Genomic DNA, 19,778 nt, shown 5'->3' on the forward strand with positions numbered 1-19,778 from the left:
CCCTGCTTTAATTTAAGACTGAGACAACAATCCATCTTCTTTCAGAAACAGGGTAAGTGACTTCCCCCAAAATAAAATTCCATCAGAGCTAAAGGCACACCTGATTTCCTGGAGCGCTTGCACCCCTGGGCGGTGCCGGCTGCATGAGTAGGAGACAGCAGTGTGGTTTCTCCTGCCCAGCCACCCAAGGCACTCACCAAAAGGGGAACATCCCACACCTACGCCTGTCGATGGAAAACAAGAGACAGAATGGCATTATACTTAAGATCTGGGAGCGCTAGGGATCTTGTTCTGTCTCAACAAGAGTGTGGCTCTGCATTTGGGATACACCTACTTTACTGACGATGAAGAGATAGATACGAATTCCTCCAAGACAAGGCAGGATGTGCTACATGGACACAGAAGGTACAAGCTGGGGAAACAGACATGTAGGGAGAAGGAAGAAAGGCTCATTCTGACTGAAGGGGGGAGCGGGGAAGAAATCAGGAAAAGTTTCTCAGAATAGACGCTAAGGTTTTCTTACAGGAGAAGAGGCACTTTGGTAGAGAGAGAGAAAGGAGGGGATTTGGGACTAGCCCGGGGCAGGAGCTCAGGAGGCAGACACTCAGTGGACAATGGGAGAATGCCACAGGTAGGTTGGGGTCACCCTGCAGCGTGTTAGGTGCTGGCCTGCTTGAGGAAGTCGATTCAAGTGGTATTGCGACACAGGGGTGGTGCAGGGGCAAGGAGGTGACTCAGGACACTCCTGTAAAAGCCCAAGGAAGTGGTAGTCACACAAGTGAATACATATGCAAAAGGTCCTCAATTGTACACTTAAGGTTTGTGCATTGTACTATTTGTACATGATAGCTCAAAATACCCTTTGTATTTAGAGCACAGAAAGAGAGGGAATGACCCAGCCCCCTCCTTTAGATTACATAACCCCTTGGGTTTTTCTGGGCCTTACACAGAGCAGGCTGGAAAATCTGGGAGGGGAGATGTTATTTCAACCTAATAAGGCATGTGGAGCTTTAAGGATAAAGTAGACAAATAAGAGACGTGATTGCATAAGCTGACTTGTTAAGTGGGTCACAATATCACCTTTTCAGACTCTATCTCTTATTTGTACTGAATGTAAAGTGATTGGCTCGATGTCAAACACATAAGAAGCCAATGGTGGAGGGGGCAACCCCAGGAGTGGCTGAAGGAAGCCACAGGAAGACACAGAATGGCAGGTTATTGGAAAAAACTCCACCAGGACCTTGGAACTTCAAGCTTCTAATTCTTTATATAAACCATTTTCACATACTATTGCAATCTGTTTTCCCAACGAGCCTAGGAAGTGGGAAAGAACTGTATTACTATCATTATTCCTGTTTTGCAGATGAGAAAACAGAGGCTAAAATATGAAGAAAAGAGAAACCAACTATGCTGCTTAGATTACAACCTGTAAAAATCCCTCTGGAAAACAGTCTGGCAATATATGTAAAATTCCTTAAACTGAGCACATCTTTTTATATAGCAAATATATTAACAAATATATGTGTATTAAGTATTAACTTCCTAGAATTTACTCTAGGGAGCAATCAGATCTATATATGCATCCACCACAGCAATGGTTATAATTACAAAGATGTAAAAATGGAAAAAAATGCCCAGTAAAACAGGAAACTGGTTAAATGTGTTATGATGCTTTATACAATGAAATGGCATTAAATTTATCAATGGAATTTTTTACACAATATGTTTCTAATTGAAATTTTCAAGTTGCCCAACAGTTTGTGTAAGTATCAATCAATTTTGTTAAATAATAAAACTTTATGCACAAAAAAAGACTGGGGGGAAAAGAAGTCCTTAAAAAAACAAAAGTCCAGGGGGGCTAGTGACAGCCCTTCCTAGAACACGGGGGGTGGAAACAGAAGAGGGCAGATACACAAGAAAACCTTATTTTTGGGTTCTTGTCCTCATTCTGTAGCCACAACCCCCACCCCCAGGGTCCTTCATCTAAGTGGACTTATCTGATGCTTGGTGACAACAGAGGTACTAGACTCAGGTTACTAGTGCTAAAGGGCATCACAGGAGTGCTGCCTGTTTCAAGTCACACAGGAGGAAACCAAGGGCTAGGAGGGTGGTCACTTGGTCCAGGTTTCTGTGGCTAGTTTAGAAGTAGAAGACCTAGGTTTCCATTCTAGTCCAAATTTCAATTCAAGGCTTTTTCTCTACACCACTGCTGCCCAACAGCCATTAGGAAATTTGAATTGTTGACAGAGTTTTGCAGCTGTTAAAAGTCAAATATTAGAACATACACAGCACTGTGGGCAAATGTCCATGGCATAAAGCAGGCCACCCAACACTATACAGACCCCTGATTTGGGCGGGTGAGGGGGAGTCTGCAGAAGAAAAAGACCCAAAGGGATGATCACCTAGGTAATAATGGGATATATCTCCGAGTAGGAGAATTATAGATGGTTTTCATGTGCTTCATTTTTTCAGTTTTAGAAAATGAATACACATTAAATTTTTAATTCAGAAAAAAGTGGAGATTTGTAGCATCAACTAGATCTTCTCATAATTTCTGAACCAAGCTTTAGTCTGCCTGTTCCACTGAAAGCAAACATTTCTTGAGAACAAAAAAAGTGAATCACTAGGTAAATATTGATCTGTTGCTAAGTGAACAAGAGAAACATCATCCCACGTAAGCAAAGTTTTCCTCTGGACATTAAAAGATGCATTTCTAATGTATCTTTGGATAGATAATCATAAAACAGATTCAAAAACTAACTTTAATGCTGAAAGGGAGGAAGAAAAAACTTTATTCTCATGTTTTCAATCTTCACCTTTCATCAGCTTTTTTTTTTTTTCTATACCAGAACAGCAGGGGGATATGCTCTGATTCCACACATAAGTCATAATAACCGGTTGCCTTCAGTCAGGGTTATTGAGTAACACCATTAGCTTGCGGTAAATCAGTTAACTGAACTTTCTAGCCCAGAAAATTGTTTGCAAAGGCTGCAGACAGGCTTCCTCTAGGAAAAAAAATCTTCAAAGTCTCAGGAGAAGCACTTTTACACATAACAGACATGTTTCCTGCCCTCAGCTTCAGATATATGGGAGGCTGTTTCAGAAATGTGACACAGAGAAAGAACATCAAGGACAGTGGCTTCCGACAGAGTGATTAAAATAGAAAGAGGGTCACGTGGGAATTAGAAGGCCACTCTGGGGCCAGTCCTGCTGAAGACTCTCATCTCGGGCTGGCCCCTTACTTCTCTCCTCCGTACCCTAAGGAGTCTGTCCACCTCCCCATGGATAAGGGGGGGACCGGGGAGGGGGGTGGGGGGATGCGTTAGCCTGGTGATGGGTATTAAAGAGGGCACATTCTGCGTGGAGCACTGGGTGTTATGCACAGACAATGAATCACGGAACACTACATCCACAACTAATGATGTAATGTATGGTGATTAACATAACAATAAAAAATAAAAACAATAAAAACAAAACAAAAAAAAAAAAGAAAAAGAGGGGGAACCAATGCTGGTTTCAGTTATCCTCTCTGCTCCTGGGAAGTTTCCTCAAAATGAGAGGAAAAATCAGTCCAACCTCAAAAGTCATTAAGATTAAATGCATAATGTCTACGAGAGATATGCAACAAATTTAAAATGCAGGAAGAAGGACAAAAGAGGGTAACGTGAAAATATTCTGCTGAGAAGCTACCTGAGTGGAGGATATAGTTATTCCTAAAATTAGAACCTAAATAAAAAATAAAAGGTTAATTGGGGCATCTGGGTGGCTCAGTTGGTTGAGCATCCAACTCGACCTCAGCTCAGGTCTTGAGCTTGGGGTTGTGAGTTTGAGCCCCGTGTTGGGCTCCAGCGTGGAGGCTACTTAAACAAATAAATAAATAAAATAAGAGGTTAGTTAAAAGATGGAGGGGAAAAAGTGGATCCTTTTGTCCTCTGATCATTTGTCATGTTCAAGTAAGAGAGCTTGGATGTTTAGAATTTAGCTGTTTAAGTAATGTTCCAACGTGCTCAGAGGAGGCTGGTCCTATTCTCAAAGGGATGGGTCTTGGAAGGGAACAGTTTCCGGGCAACTTGTCCCTTTGCACCTACCCTCAAACCATAGCTAAGTAACTAAGGCTGATCTCTACCCTTCCCTAATTTGGGTTTTACCAGGAGGGAGCAGGTGACTGGTTAACGACAGGGGTGGTGCAGCGGTGGACACCGCCACAAGGTTCAAGGAGGTCGGTGGCCAGGGACACACTTCCACACCAGGAGAGTGGGTGCAGCCATCTCAACAGTGTCATGTGGCGCCCTACCAGCATCTTAGGTTCAGGAAGAGAGTGTGCCAGGGAGGAAAAGAGAGCAAAGAGAACTGTTGGATTTAATGTTTCTGGGTTGTTTTTTAAAAGGAAAACATGAGAAGAGGTAAAAACTTGCCATAATCAACTTTTTTTTTTTTTTTTTACTTTGAACAATTAGTATGGGATCAACCATTCATGATGTTTTTCCTGAGCCCGGACATCAGCAGCTTTTCCGTGGCTTCCCCTAGCTACTCAGGAACCCATGCTGGGTAGAACTTTGCACTCATCTACGTTATTAACTTACATATTGACCCAATACTTTCACTTTTTTCTCTAAAAATGAGATAGCCCAGGAACTTGGGTCCAGCTGGGTCCCACTCAATATGAGAATGGGTGCAAATGTCACTTGCCAGTCAGGACTAGTGAATTCTCTAAGTAATGAAGAAAAATGCCAGCCGAAGTGGAAAGCATACAGATTCTGTGCACCCCGATTAGGTGAGGAGCTTCTTCAGTGCATACCCTGCTGAATAAGAATGCCTGGTCTAATGCCCGGTTGTGGGGCTACTCTATCCCCGCGGTGATATAAAGCGCCCCCCCCAGTAGGGGCAGTTCCAAAATCAACATGATGACACATACCACACGTAGCACTCCCCACAAATATTAGGCAACATGACTGACTTATGAGTCACTCTCAACTTCATAGTAGCTTCTGGGTCCTGATACCACTGTTAAAAGTAAGAAAACTCCACACAACACCCTAAACACCCAAAGCCCATGATGGCAGCTCTTTGGCCTTAGCTAAGAGCACGTAAATATCAACTAGACAATCGCACAAGACAAAGCAAGAACCCAACCTCTCAGATGCGTCTGCTGCCCACTTGTCCACTCTTAGAAGAGAATCATTTACCCAATGTCACCAACCCCCTAGAGGGGATGAAAAGTTATATCAGGAGAGGGGGAAAGCCCCTACTACTAGCCACTGAGTATGAGAAACTCCACTGAGTTTAGTCCTCATGCTGAGGGGACACTGTTTAGTAAGACAGTTCTAGAAGGAGCTCCCATCTTAAGGCATGCCGGGCAGAACAGCACAGCATCCATTTGAAGAGGCACAAACAGTGAAGCAGCAATAATCAGCAAGGTGGAAGGAATTCAGACCCAGGAGAGCAGGAAATGCTTCATGCCCCAGGCTTGGCCTGAGCCCTGAGGGAAGACAGATTTATTCGGAGGACATCAACAGGGAAAAATTTAGCCACGCACCTCTAGAAAACAGGGGTGACAGGGAATGCAGATTGCCATTACTTCACCACTACGTTTCCTGTCTCAGAAGCAGTGCTCACCCTTGCTACCTCCAAAATACGGTCCTGGGGCTTCACAGGGAAACCCGGGGCCCTCACAATTCAAGTACTCTCTGAGCCGATGTTCAATACATTTTTCAGTAACGCAGATGGAGAGTACCCAACCGGTAAATCTGTGCTTTTTTTGTCTTATTAATTATTTTAGGTAAGGATGGTTCCTCTGTCCTAGGACTGGCAACAGTGCACTTGATAAAGGGCTAGAACACTGTCCAAGTTTTCTGTATCTACCTAAAAATGACTACTGCTTTTTGCAAGGCCCTTGTCATGGATGCTGACACCACCGTGTGGAGGAAGGGATGTTTCCAGGCAACAAAGAGCTCACCCTGTCCCCTACCTTCCAGGATTCAAACACCAGACTGGCACTGAGACTGTGGCTATTTTAACACCAATGACACAACTTTACCTGGATGCCTTAAGGACACAATGTGAAGAGATTCTCTGCACACTGCACCGGCCAAACAGACCAGCAGGTGGGCATACGGTGGGTGTGGGGTCTACTCACTCTTTGGTCAGAAGAGGGCAGGACTTAAGCAGAAAGCGTGAGAGCCCCGAGTCCTGGAAGTAGAGGTCAGGCGGGGCTGTGGGGCTCTTCAGATTCAAGCAGCGGACGATCACATACAACACGGCAGCCACGGCAGCCAGCTTTACCCCGTCAAACACGGCCGGGAGCTCGGGGGTCTCTAGCATGGCATTCATCTTGACCTGGGGAGCAGAAGCACACAGCTAGGGTTAGAAGCACAGTGAGGAGGGGCGGAGCCCACCGCACTAAGAGGCAGAGCTGATGACAAGTCACAATCCGGATATGTCCATCGGGCCACCCAGGGCGATGGCCATCAGCACCTTCAGGCCGCCAGTGGGCAGGCAACAACCCAAATCACAAACAGGCTTGTGCACTGATACACTGGGTAAGTTTTTTTTTGTTTTAAATCGAATGAGCTCTTCTAAGAGAAGCAAATTAGAAAATGTTGAGAATAGCATTCTTTGGGGAGCGGGAGAAAGAAGTCCCACCAAAGAGGCTCAAGCTGGACTAGAGGTGGCCCACTGATTTCCATGGGCTGGTAGCCTTGAGTGGCTCTGCACCAGGTGTGTGTGAAGCATCATGTTTACAGCCCAGGACAGAGATGTGGGAGGGACCACTACTGCCCACAGGTGTGATGGTACTGCTCACCGCCCCCCTCCCGACCCCCCCACTGCCAGAGCAGGAGGAAACAAAGCAAGCTGGGTCTGACTCAGTCCTAACTGCTCCTGGTTGGGGGCGGGGAGGGGGCAGCCCCATTGCTGAAGTCAAGTGCAGACTCGGCCCGGGGTTGGGGGGAGGGGGCAGCGATCCTTGAGCCTGGGTTTCAGGCAGTGTGAAATGGAACTCCGCCAATTTCTTTCCCCACTGAAGGTACCTGACGACGACAGCCATTAGTCCAAAATCCAGATCAAAATTAAAAATTGGGAGTGCAGAAAACGTGTATGCAGGTCTGGCTTTGCCCCCGAGCTCTCCTGATATTTTATGTTTTGAGGTAGCTTTACCTTTTATATAACACACACACACACACACACACACACACACACACACACACACACACACACACACACACACCCCTTCCAAACATCAACAACAACAAAAGTAACAGCAACAAAAATCCAGTCTTTTCCTTGCTGCTCAGGAGAAAAGCAGAACATTAGCTGTTACCTTAAAAATCAGGGAAACCACGAGCTTAACGAAAAGGAGAAAATGGTAACTCACAGCCAAGGTAGCTATGGCAACAGCTTCCCTCGAACGGTATCAAGTAGCCTCTGCTAAAAACAGTCAGCATAAGAACTCTGGTGGCCCACAGTGCAGCCAGAATGGGCAAGACAAAACAATCCCCCAAAAACGTGTGCGGGGCATGACCAAATGAACTCTCTACAGACCTGCAATGAAGCCAAAGGGGTCCGAGAAACCCTTTCCTGAGGTCAAGGTGACGTTGGCAAATACAGGACTGAACACACTGCCGATGACCTCTGGCAGAGGTCCCAATTCAGTGAGGAAAGGCAATGAAAGATCAGGGCTCAACTAGCCTTCCACCATGGGGGCAAGAAAATAATTTTAAAATATGGATCCTACATGATTTTGAATCAAAATATACTTTCAGCTGTATCAACCTTTGAACCTTTACGATCTGAAAGTTGCCTTAAAACCTAACTTCTGGCGACGTGTCACCTCGCTCCTGGGGCCACGTCCCCGAAAGGCTGGCTATTTATAAACCCTTAAAACAGGATTCTTCACTTGGGGTCTGTGGGTTCCCTACAGGATTCCAGGGTCCAGGTACCCCCTGAAATTAGATGTAAAGGTTTGTATGTGTGTGGTTTTCTGTGGCAAGAATCTGCAGATTTCAAGATTTATTTATTTGAGAGACAGAGCACATGAGAGCATGTGCTCTGGGGAGGGGCAGAGGAAGAGAGAGAATCTCAAGCAGACTCCTCGCTGAGCACAGAGCCCGACGCGGGGCTCGATCTCACGACCCTGAGATCGACGACCTGCAGATTTGATCAGGTTCTCCAAGGGGCATGTGGCCTAAAAACGTACACAGCTCCCAAAGTGCTCCACAGGTTTCCCCTGCAGCTCTGGTCCCCCACCTCTCGGGTGCCCTGCCACCTAAGCCAGTCAAACTGGAGGCAGACAAATACCCAGGACGCTGCTGTTCATTAATATGGATGTTCAAGGCCCCAAACAAGGTCCAGAAGGAGTTCCAAAGTCTTTCTGACACGAAGCTGGTAACACGCTCTTTCCCATCCCCTTTGTTGGAAAGACACCGAGAAAAGCAGCAGGTGGCTTTACCGGTTTCCTTGTTGGTCAAGAATTGAAATTTTATGGAATTAAATAAAGAAGTTCCTCCCACCATGCCCACTTCCTCTCATTACTTCCTAACATAAGGGGAAGTGAAAAGGAGAAACAAACAAAAGTCTGGGCCATACATACCTATGTCCCTTCTTCCTCTCTACTGCAAATATTGACTGTCCTTGAAGAGTTGTATAGCTGGGCCGCTTGGGTCAGATCTCCTATTCAAATTAACCTAAAAGCTGAAAAGATTGGATGGTCACATTCCATTGGATGAGAAAGAAGCAATTTAATTAAACTAAAAGTACGGTATAAGTCGCTCTTCATTTCAAGTCTTTGGGGAGAGAGACCATTTCTTTCATTAACACAAGTGCCACACTCTTGGCCGCTTGGCCGTTTGAACAAACCTGCTGGGGGACGTCTTTGTGGAGCCACAAATTGACAGGCTCTCTGGTTTCCAGGACGAGTTATCTGCTGCCTTCAGAACGCTGGCTAAAGCAAACCCATACGACTTTCATGCTTTATCTTAGAAAGTCATCTTCACCAATGCCTGAGAGTTATCATCTGGGCGACCGAGGACATCTCTTATTAGCAAGGCCTGAGGTCAAGACAGCAGTGGGTTGATGCATCCCTTGTCTCCCAAACATCGAGTAGTGACAGACAAAATGTGAGCTGAGAAAGAGAAGGCTGTGAGCATGGACGGGCTTGGAAGCCCAGCACTGGGAGCAGAAGGACGCTGAAGGCACGGAGTGGGAAGTCACACCACCTGCCAGGGGTCTGGGTCGGGGCTGGGGGCTGGGGGCTAGGGGCTGGCGGTGGCGGGGGGGGGGTGGCAGGAACTGAAAGTGCTCTCTGTGAGTGGGGACCCAGAGCTGGGCCCACTGTGCTGCAAATGTATGGCTTCCAAAGCAGAAAACAGAAAGGGGTGGGGGTGGAGGGGACAGTGGTTGTTTATATAGTGCTACCTATGTGCACCAAGGCCTGTCTGTGCTACTTTACCTCTGCCATCCTTACTGCACCCTGTGGAGCTGGTACTGGTACTATTCCCATTTCACAGACGAGGAAACTGAGGCATAGGAAATTTGAGTGACTTGCCCAAGGCCACCCAGCTAGTAGGTAGAGAAACCAGGATTCCTATCTGGCTCCGGAAGCCCTCCCCTTCACCACCACGCTGTGCTATTTGTAAGGAGGAAAAGTAAAGAGAGAGAGAGAAAGAGACAAAAGCAGGCAAGAAAGAAAACCGAAAGGACAGAAGACACAGAGGAGACACCAGCAGCTTGCCCAAAGTCACACAGCGGTGAGAGCGGAGCTGGGATCCGAGCCCAGTGCTCTCTGATTCCATCACATCAAAATGACTTCAAAAGGAAATGAAAGCCAGTTGAAGGGGAGACTCAATTAACCTTCAGTGGAGTCTTGCTCAACCTCAAATTTTTATTATTTCTTCATATTCTGAGACAAATTAGCCACAGAAGACCAGGCTTTGTTGAGGTGGGGACCAAAAAGCAAAGTCTCCAGCCACATCACAAGGCACTTGACCTTTCCCGGGCTCGGCTGCCAACGGGAAAACATGGATGGAACAGACCAAAGATCCTAAATCAGCAGCCCAAGGGATTGCATTGTGTTTGACTAGCATTTTAAAAAATTAAGTTCATTAGCCACCAAGTTATAAACACCAGGGGACTTCAGATAAAAATCTGAATTTCTGGTTTCTCTTGAAAAAAAAAAAACAAAACAAAACTAGAAGATATGACAATACTGAGCTTGTGTTCCCACTTGAGAACAAGGGATGGAGCTGAGAGGGGGCCGCCCCCTCCAGACAGGGCCTGCGATCTCCGCACTGCCACAGTCCCCACCACTCCCTATCATGGCCCCCAACACTGACACCCTCCCCCCCCCCCATGGTGCTGGAGTGGTTCCTGTGGCCATCCAAATACAGGACCCTTGGAGAAACCTGTGTTAAGATCCCTCTGGCCCTGGATAAGTCACTGAATATTCAAAACATACACTCATCGGAATATGTATAAATAATAAATTCACAGAAAAACTTACGGAACGACAGAGTGATACATAAGAAGTGATGCATTTTGTTGTTATTCACACGGATGTTTATCTATCTTGACTTTTTCCACAAACTATTTGAGGAGGTTTCAACAAAGTGCTGAATGGAAATGCATGTAGAACAACCGAGATATGTGGCAGAGGGCTTCTTTTTTGCTTCCCAAAGGTCTCTCCTTTTCCCTAGTAACAGAGACCAGTAAAATGAGCCTGCCTTGCTGGAAAAAACTGTAGATCCCAGCTGCCCTTGCAGGCAGGTGAGTCCATGTGACTAAATTCTAACCAATTCTGAAGGTGCTGGTCTGATTTCTCTGAAGCCTCCTTAAAAGGCAGGAGGTTAACTCTTCTTCCACCCTTTTCCCTTCATGTATCCCAGGAATGCAAACGATGTGACTGCAACCCCAGCAGCCATCTTGGGCCATGAAGTGACCTTAAGGTTGCTCTAGGAGCCACATTTAAGAGGACGGCAGAGTAGAAAGACAGAACCCTGGGGTCCCTGATGATTTCATGGGGCCACCATGTCAGACCTAGACTGCCTACCTCTGGGCTTCTTTTATGGGAGAGAATAATCCCTCGCATGTTTAAGCCATTGTTACTTCTAGACTTTTCTAGTTTGCAATTTTTTAAAAAGATATTTATTTATTTATTTGAGAGAGAGAGAGCGTGCAAGTGGGGAGAGGAGCAGAGGAAGAGGGACAAGCAGACTCCGCACTGAGTGTGGAGCCCAATGTGGGGCTTGACCCGAGATCACAACCCAAGCTGAAACCAAGAGATGGATGCTTAACTGACTGAGCCACCCAGGCGCCCCTCGTCTGCAATTTCTAAAAATACAGAAGCAAATACTATATACTCAAATCTTTCTGGATGCTACAATCACTGGGTCATTAGAGTATAGGTAATTTTTCTTTTTTTTTCTTTTCCAAAATTCATAATAATAATATTCTCAGAGAAAAGCCTTAAGATAGCAATTAATAAAATCTAAGAAGGGGGGTGCCTGGGTGGCTCAGTCGGTTAAGTGGCTGCCTTTGGCTCAGGTCATGATCCCAGGGTCCTGGGATCGAGCCCCGCATCAGGCTCCCTGCTCAGGGGGGAGCCTGCTTCTCCCTCTCCTGCTCCCCCTGCTTGTGCTCTCGCTCTCTCTCTGTCAAATAAAAAAATAAAATCTTTAAAAAAAAAATCTAAGAAGGTATTACGAACATCTAGACAAGAAAAATACCTCTGTCAACACACACAAGAATTATGGATGTGAGTAAGCCTAGAACGGACCTGAGCTTTCTGACTACAAGAGCAAAGAGGGGAACCCCAGTCAAACCCCTGGTTCTCCAAAGTGGAAAGAAAGGTACTGTGTACTGTGCTCTTATCCCACAAAGCGAGACAGATAAGAAGGGGAAGCAGGGCTTTTCTGACACAGAATCACTAAAAAAACAAAAATAAAAACAAGAACCTTGTGGGACTTTATATAAGGGGACCTTGAGTGATGTGATAGGCAAGGTCCTCCTACAACGTTTTTAATAGCAAATGCAGTAGAAAATTAATTTCCTCAACCCTCAAAAAATGCCAAGAGTTTTGAATGGAATTCAGCTCAGTGAAGGCAATCCTATGAGAGATTTGTAATTATTATGGTCCAAAGATGCACCCTTGATCCCAAAGTCCCAAGAAGCAGGGCAGTTCTACCACATGTCCCCAGGGCTACCTCCCTTGAACTTCAGTGGCTCAAGGACCCGGCAACCTACTGTGTGCCTAGCACTATGCTAAACATTGTGCTGGACCACAATGAAATAGAATTCTCATTTTACCTAGGGAGAAAAGAAGTTAACCTTTTTAAAAATTTTTATTTTAATTTCAGTATAGTTAACATACAGTGTGATATTAGTTTCAGGTGTACAATATAGTGATTCAACACTTCCACACAACACCCGGTGCTCATCACGACAAGTGCCCTCCTTCGTCCCCATCCCCTATTTCACCCATCCAGCCGCCCACCTCCCTGCTGGTCACCATCAGTGTGGTCTCTACAGTTAAGAATCTGTTTCTTGGTTTGTCTCTCTCTTTTTTTCTCCTTTGTTCATTTGTTTTGTTTCTTAAATTCCACATGAGCGAAGTCAAATGTTATTTGTGTTTCTCTGACTGACCTTTCACTTAGCATAATACTCTCTAGCTCCCTCCATGTTGTTGCAAGTGGCCAGAGTTCATTCTTTTTGATGGCTGAGTAATATTTCAGTGTGTGTGTGTGTGTGTGTGTGTGTGTGTGTGTGTGTGTGTGTGTGTGTGTGTGTATATACCACAGGTTCTTTATCCATTCATCTACTGATGGACATTTGGGCTGTTTCCGTATCTTGGCTATTATAAATAATGCTGCAGTAAACAAAGGGGTGCATGTATCCCTTTGAATTAGTATTTTTGTATTTTGGGGGTAAATACTCAGTAGTGCGATTACTGGAGTGTAGGGTAGTTCCATTCTTAACTTTTTGTGGAACCTCCATACTGTTTTCCATAGTGGCTCCACCAGTTTGCATTCCCACCAATAGTGCATGAGGGTTCGAAAAGAAGTTTATCTTAAGGCTCTCTATACTTTAGAAACTTGGGGACAAGAATAAATTCGTCTAGGAAAAAATTAAGCAGGGAAAGACTCATGGAGAAGCTAGATCTACAACTGGGACTTGAGTATAGGATTTAGAAGAAGCACGTTTAAGTGTGAGAGTGCATGTGCATGTGCACTTACCGTTTATATCAATTATATATAAATACATATTTAATACACATATTAAATCCATATATATACGTGTGTGTGTGTGTGTGTGCGCGTGTGTGTATAAAACCAGGCATTAGTGAATTGGCAATTTCAGAACAAAACCCTTGACATTCATTTTAATTTATCTTGCAGCATTTGATTTTATGGGGTTCTCTCTTTCCAAGTTTGACCTGCCACAAAATATTAATATTCTGAACTTCTTCCAGACATAACAAAGTAAGCTGCCATTGTACTATTTTGTGTGCCCCCTCACCCTTTTCTGGGCAGGCAAAATCCGGTGAATAGGAACATCAGGCAGCCCAGGTGGGGAAAAGAAGGCACACAGAATAGCCGGAGGGCTGGGTGTGTGCAAGACAGAAAGGAAGCATCGCCCAACCCCCACCCCACTTCCACCTCCTTGAAAGGAAGGGCTAGGGCTGGGCTCACTGCATACCAGAGAGCCACACACCTCCCCTTCTCCCACCGGGCATTTTATGAGTGCATTTACTCATAAAATGCTGTAATTGATAGTTAAAATTCTGTGTGTCGGCTCTACATTAACAAGGCAACCTAAGGTGCAAGGGGCCACAAAATGCCCACCCGTGTAGGATCTTTCAGTAGTGCCTCAGTCTCTAGGATGCCCTTGACTAGTCTTTCCACCACCGCGAGGGCCCAGGCTTCTCACCGCTCTCCCATGGCTAAGGGTGTTATTTTGAGATGGACACACAGATGCAGGGAGAGATGGGGGCCCCTGGGCTGGGAGAAGCTCCAACCTTGGGGTTCTGAGACCTGGGTCCTAGCGCCCGCTCTGCTCCTTCCTAGCCAGTGACCTTGAATAAGTCACTTAACCCTAAGCACCTCATCCGTAAAATGAGAGGATTAGGTTAGAAGCAGATGATGCCAAAGGTCTCCTACGGCTTGAAATTTCTGAGATTCTAGGGATAGAATTGCAGTCCTTGGCTAAATAGCACAGGAAAATCTCTCTGTGCTCTGTAACAAGAGACAGCCCCCGCCTCCCAGCTTACTCTGTGGACCATTAACAACAAAACTCCCAAGAAGGACACCCCTCATGACCTTTGTTCTTCCTTCAAGTAAGTTAAACAGTTATACATTTTCAGCTGTGCCATTTATGCCCATGATTCTGTCATATTCCTTCCACCTGCATGGGTGAGCGATGGTTTCAGCCTCAGAATATTAGTGTTCACTGACAACACAAAACTTAAAGTGAGGAAAGAAAGAAAAAACCAAGCAGAGACCTCAAACATGGAAAATTCATTACATCGTGTAGTGGGATGCATAGTGTCCCCCCTCCCCCCGCCCTTCACGTCCGCCTGGGATCTGTGAATGTGACCTCCTTTGGAAATCAGTCCTTGGCAGATGTAATTAAGTTAAGATGGGGTCACACTGTTTAGAGTCAGCCCTAACCCCAGGACTGGTGTCCTTGTAAGGGCCGGGAAGTTTAGACACAGAGACACAGACATGCAGGGAAGACCTTTTAAAGGTAGAAGTGGAGACTGGAGTGGAGCATCGCCGGGACAAGGAATGCCAAACATTGCCAGCAACCAAGTGAAATTAGGAACAAAGGCCCGGAACAGACTGTCCCTCCAAGCCCTCGGGAAGGAACCCACCTTGACGACACCTTGATTTCAGGCTTGCTCAGAGCTGTGAGAGAATATGCCCCAATTGCCTCTCAGGACTCAGTAATTTCCCACCTCTGTCCTTCCAGGCTGAAGAGACCCTCTGCCATGTCCTCTTGAAAGGTTCCTTGTTACCCAGACAAGCTCCAGCCAATTCAGATCCAAAGCAGCTAACTGACATGAACACTCACGGGCTACTTATTAACACAATACAAATGGGATTCTGTGCACAAATATTTATCGGCGTGGCTTCTTTGCCTCTGTGATTTAGCTGTCAGACCACCCTTTCCTCTCCTAGTACCAGTGACTTATGGAAACCCCGAGACAGAGACATCTGGGGAGGGGGTGTCTCCTTCCCTTGCAACCCAAGGGACCTGACGAATGAGCTCCAGTACTTCTGTGGGTCCCACGGTAAATACCTCTTAAGGAAAACCAAACCGAACCAAACTCCTAAAGAATTTCTCTCTTCCTATTCCACTCTGGTGTGGATGGGGATTTCGTTTAGGTCCAGGTCCTGCACTGAGTTGGCCCAGTATCAGATCCTGGCCCCACCAGTTACGGAGCTTGTCCTTGGGCCTCATCCGAATGTGTTGATACAGAGATGGGATTTTATAACACTCCTCAGGTACGGTGAGTGCCCCCAAATACTAGCTGTACCATCACCACTACTAAGCTCTCCTCCAGTTTTCCTTAGTAAACTCCTCCATCTGGCAGAAGTTACCCCAAAAGACATTCTTTCCTACCAGACACAGAGGTACTGTGAGGGGTTACTTCACCAACAACAAGTAACTGGCTGGCTGACTGGGTGGGCCTCCTCTAACAAGTCTGCAATTACCCCCAGAACACACTCTTCCTGATTCTTCTAATGGGGAACGATGTTGAACTTAGTGAATCACTGGATAGTAAGTGTTCTTCACCAAGTTCTGTTAACAGTTCCAAGACGTGTTCTTGTTTCTGTGCTAAAAGGGGTTCCAGCAGTGCACAGCCCAGAGCCCTCTCTCTCCTGCCGGGGGGGGGGGTCCGTCCTTTCCCACCAAAGGGCTGTCCCCTCACCCCTACCCCCTTCCTGCAGGTAAACCTACTCTTTTTTTTTTTTTTTTTTTTTGAAACAGGTAAACCTACTCTTGCCTGGCTTGGATCTGCTGACACACCTCTTCAGTGCCCTGAAATAAGACCCTAGGCCAGCACCGGAAGCCTCGGACAGGCTCTGCTCCTCCCAACGGCCCCGTGAGTAGTGTCAGAAGGACAGCGGAAGGCCACAGCACACTGCCGATGAAAACCTCACCTCACCCCAATCCGTGAGCTTTGTTGGTGGCAGCTTAGGAAAAAAACGCCGTTGACCCTAGATGGAGGCAACATGACATCTTTGAGGAGAAAGCCGGGAGGAAGAGGGCCAGTCTCTCCCCCCACTTTATCTGCCATTTCACTAAAGAAGTCACAGCAGTTAGAGAAGAAAAAATAAAATAAAAATGAAAAGCAACTCCCTAGCAGGAGAGAAACAAGCGCAGAGCAGATGCTAGGAGAAAGCCCAGCCAACCCCTCACTGCCACAGGGCAGGGACGCGTCAGAGGCATGGCCGGAAGGCGCCAAGGGACATCCCGGGCTACCCAGAACCGAGCCCTTCTGACAGCTGGGCCGCCTCAGGCCCTGTTCTCGCTCACAGTGAGCTTTCAGTGCCCTGGGTGAGCCCCTCTGCTGGCAGCTCACAGAACCACCTCGGCATGTGCAGGCTGTGCCAGGCCTGCCTGTTCTCCCCAGGAGGGTTCTGTTGGAGGAGTCCCCAGGGTGACCGCCTCAAGCCCGAAGTGATGGAGGGCCCTGGCAATGACACGGCCAATCCTGTTTCCAACAGACACCACGAGAAGCTTATTTATTTCTGAATATCGAGCACTACGGACCTCGACTAGATCTCCTTCAGCAGATCAGACTGGGTGGCCGCCGGCATGCGGTCTGATGGCACCGGGGAAGTGGCCGAGGGGAGGGAGGCGAGAAGGCGCCTTGGTGATCTGGCACAACAGCTCTTACAAATCAGGTGCTACAAAATGAAGGGACTGTCCGAAGTCACACACAATTTGATAAAGAGAAGGGGAGGAATCCACAGATAACTAAATACATGTATGCTCACTTTGTTCTCAGTTGCGGCCACAATTCAGGCCTTGAGATCGCCTCTCTGGGGGAGCTCACTCGTGTGTTAGCTGTTTAATTTAACCATAGTCTTCCACCAAATCATAGGGTCGCATACTCAACCTGCTGAAATTTCGGAAAATGTCCTACAGGTTCCTAGTAAGAGGAAAGTTACCCTATGCGAGCAAATGTAAACCTCACATTTAAATGTCAGGAATGGCTGCTAACCCACGAGTTTTCCCAAAAGAAAATCACTAACCTAAAAATAGCTGGAGATTGAGTCACAGTTAAGCACGTACGTTTAACTTAGCACTTTTACAGGCCCTGACTCAGACACAGAAAGGAGGCTGGCCTCTGCCCTTAGTGAGCAGCCCTGCTGGAACAGTGCTGTGCTTCCCACTGGACACAAAGAGGTTAATAAAGCACTTAGGAAAATCACCAGCAAAATTGTTTTCTCTACCACAGAGAAACCATTCAATCCTTACCTGAGAACAAACAAAAAAATCGTAAGCCGGGTGTTTCCTTTATGGAGAGCCTAGAATTTTCTAAAAGGACAGGCACTTTAATGAAGATATTTGATCGCTGTACACATTGTGTTAAAACGCCTATACTGTAGGGCGCCTAGGTGGCTTGGTGGGTTAAGTGTCTGACTCTAGATCTCAGCTCAGGTCTTGATCTGAGGGTCATGAGTTAAAAAACAAAAGAAAACAAAACTTACACTGTAAGTAAATTCCGTAATATCAAAAGCAAATCTCAGTTTGCCAGAACCCAAGAAACCTAAGCGCCCAGTTTCCTGGAATTTTTAAGAGAAGGGTACAATTGAAGAGAAGAGCCTCTCCAGATTTACTGCACAAAAGAAATTTCCTGGGCATGTCCTGGGAACAGTACGGCTCCCGCCCAGTCTTCTAGGTCTGCAAACAAACTACCAGGAGGAGACTGGAGGAAATGGTGGGAGGGCAAGACCTAGTTCGTGCCTGGCACAGCCCTTGATGCTGAAGAGGGAAGTTTCACCCAGAGCTAAAACAGGACACTTACAAGCTACCCTCAGAGAGAAAACGAAAGTAACTGGGAATCCCTATTTCTGACCAGTCTGGTTTCCCAAGGCCCCCAGGGCCAGAGCAGAGCATGGCTGTGTGGCTAAGACATCCAGAGGGCACACCCCACGATGAAAGCATCACACATGCAGCCCACGGTACCTCTGGCATGTGCCCTTCACCACGCAAGTGTCAAGAAGTAGACGTGTGAGAAGACCTGACCAGCAGGTCAAGGCCTCTGCCCCTCCCCAAGGGAGAGAGACTTGGCCCGCCGGGCTAGCTCGCCAGCCCTCCAGCTCCTCTGGGATCTGGGGCTCTCTGATGATGAATTCTGTCAGTTGTGGGGGCAAGAGCTCCTCTCCGGGCTCAGCCACCAGACCCTTCAACCCAGGCCTAGAAAGCAGGAAAGGTTCTGGGCTCTTTGCCCTTCCAAGACCACGAAGGTTCGGGAGGCAAGGGTACACAATGTGCATGGCATTTTAAGGCATGCTTTACTTTTTTCTGTCTTATAAGTACCTCGGACTCTGCGAGTAGAAACAGGACCTCCTGCCAGCTTAGGGCAGCAGGCTTAAAGGTCACATGGAGTCCACGTGACAAATGCCCAGGTCTCAGAAGATAAACTCCACTGGTTAAATGCTACTATGAAGGACCACACTCAGGCCCTTCCCTTGGGCTAAAAATGAAAGAAAGGATATTGTGAGATAATCACCACCTGGGGGTACTAAATAAGGCAGCCCCAACACTGGGCCTCCATGGAGGCCCTAGCTAGCACCGGCCATCAGTCCTGCTCTTTCCGGGCACTCAACGGAGCCTCGTCCCCAGCCTCTGGGTCACCACCACCATTCCGGCTGTGAGAAGGGGGAAGGGATCCCATTTGTGTCTCCACACCAGTGGCTTCCAGGGGCATCTGGAGTTATTCTCTCCTCTAAACACGCTGCGCTGTGCAACTCTGGGCAGATCACTTGCCCTTTCTCGGGATTTTGGAGTTTACCCTAGGAGCCCATGTGCTATAACCAAACAACAGGTTTTAGAATCGGAGGACCTGGGTTTGAGTTCAGATTCTGCCAAATGACTTTGGGCGACCCTAGGTGAATTATCTAAGCTTTATGAAAGTTTGCTTTTTCTTCTATGAAATGGGAGGGGGGTGAGGGTTTACAAAATTACAGGTTATTAAGGGGAAGTAATTAATGAAATTATGTAGGTTAAAAAAAAAGCTTTATGGTTATGAAATACCCACAGATATACTCAAGATGAAGTTTGTAAAATGCCTTGAGCTTTTTAGAGGGAAGCTGCCTTATTAAATATTTCAAGATTATAAAAATGTTAGTTTTAAAGCAATAGCTAGGGACTTTAAACACATGAAGAGCTGGAATTGGTCCCCCAGGCTGTCTTGAGTTTGGCTTTATCAGATCCTTCACTGATGACACTGAAATAGCTAGAAAAGTTAATTTCAAAAGCTCTAAGACAGAAAGGGTTGATATATCTTGAGGTCTCTGCTAAATAGATTGCTTTTTGAAGTAAACAGACAGAAGTGGGCTCACACCCTCACATATTCTGTCTCCTCGTTCATCCAACACAAACATCTCGCTGTTGTTCCCGGCCTCCCCCAGTCTTGCCTCCTCCTTGGGAAGCAAGCTTTCTCAGCCTTTTTTAAGGCCCAAAGGCAAGTCCCAACTGCTACCCCTTACCCCAGCGGTCTCCCCCTCTGGTTTTTGTCTGCATCAGCCTGTATTTTACCTGTATCAGCCACG

General features: G+C 46.6%; 1 protein-coding gene across 2 annotated transcripts in view; it reads right to left on the reverse strand.

The window, feature by feature from the left end:
• Nucleotides 1-19,778, reverse strand: part of ABHD2 (abhydrolase domain containing 2, acylglycerol lipase) — a 95,785-nt gene that overhangs the window by 63,145 nt on the left and 12,862 nt on the right. Inside the window, exons 2-4 of one of the 2 annotated variants that reach the window (XM_028122210.2) lie at nucleotides 10,496-10,684; nucleotides 8,588-8,688; nucleotides 6,137-6,336 (exon numbers count right to left, since the gene is read on the reverse strand). In XM_028122210.2, the coding sequence (XP_027978011.1) occupies nucleotides 6,137-6,330 (194 nt within the window). In that variant the 5' untranslated portion in view covers nucleotides 6,331-6,336; nucleotides 8,588-8,688; nucleotides 10,496-10,684. The remainder of the gene's footprint in view (nucleotides 1-6,136; nucleotides 6,337-8,587; nucleotides 8,689-10,495; nucleotides 10,685-19,778) is intronic. The other variant, XM_028122209.2, reaches the window with a different exon arrangement.

This window comes from Eumetopias jubatus, unplaced genomic scaffold (assembly GCF_037043125.1).
Source record: "Eumetopias jubatus isolate StellerSeaLion01/CBP00866 unplaced genomic scaffold, mEumJub1_p1.0 scaffold_7, whole genome shotgun sequence".
NCBI lineage: Eukaryota > Metazoa > Chordata > Mammalia > Carnivora > Otariidae > Eumetopias > Eumetopias jubatus.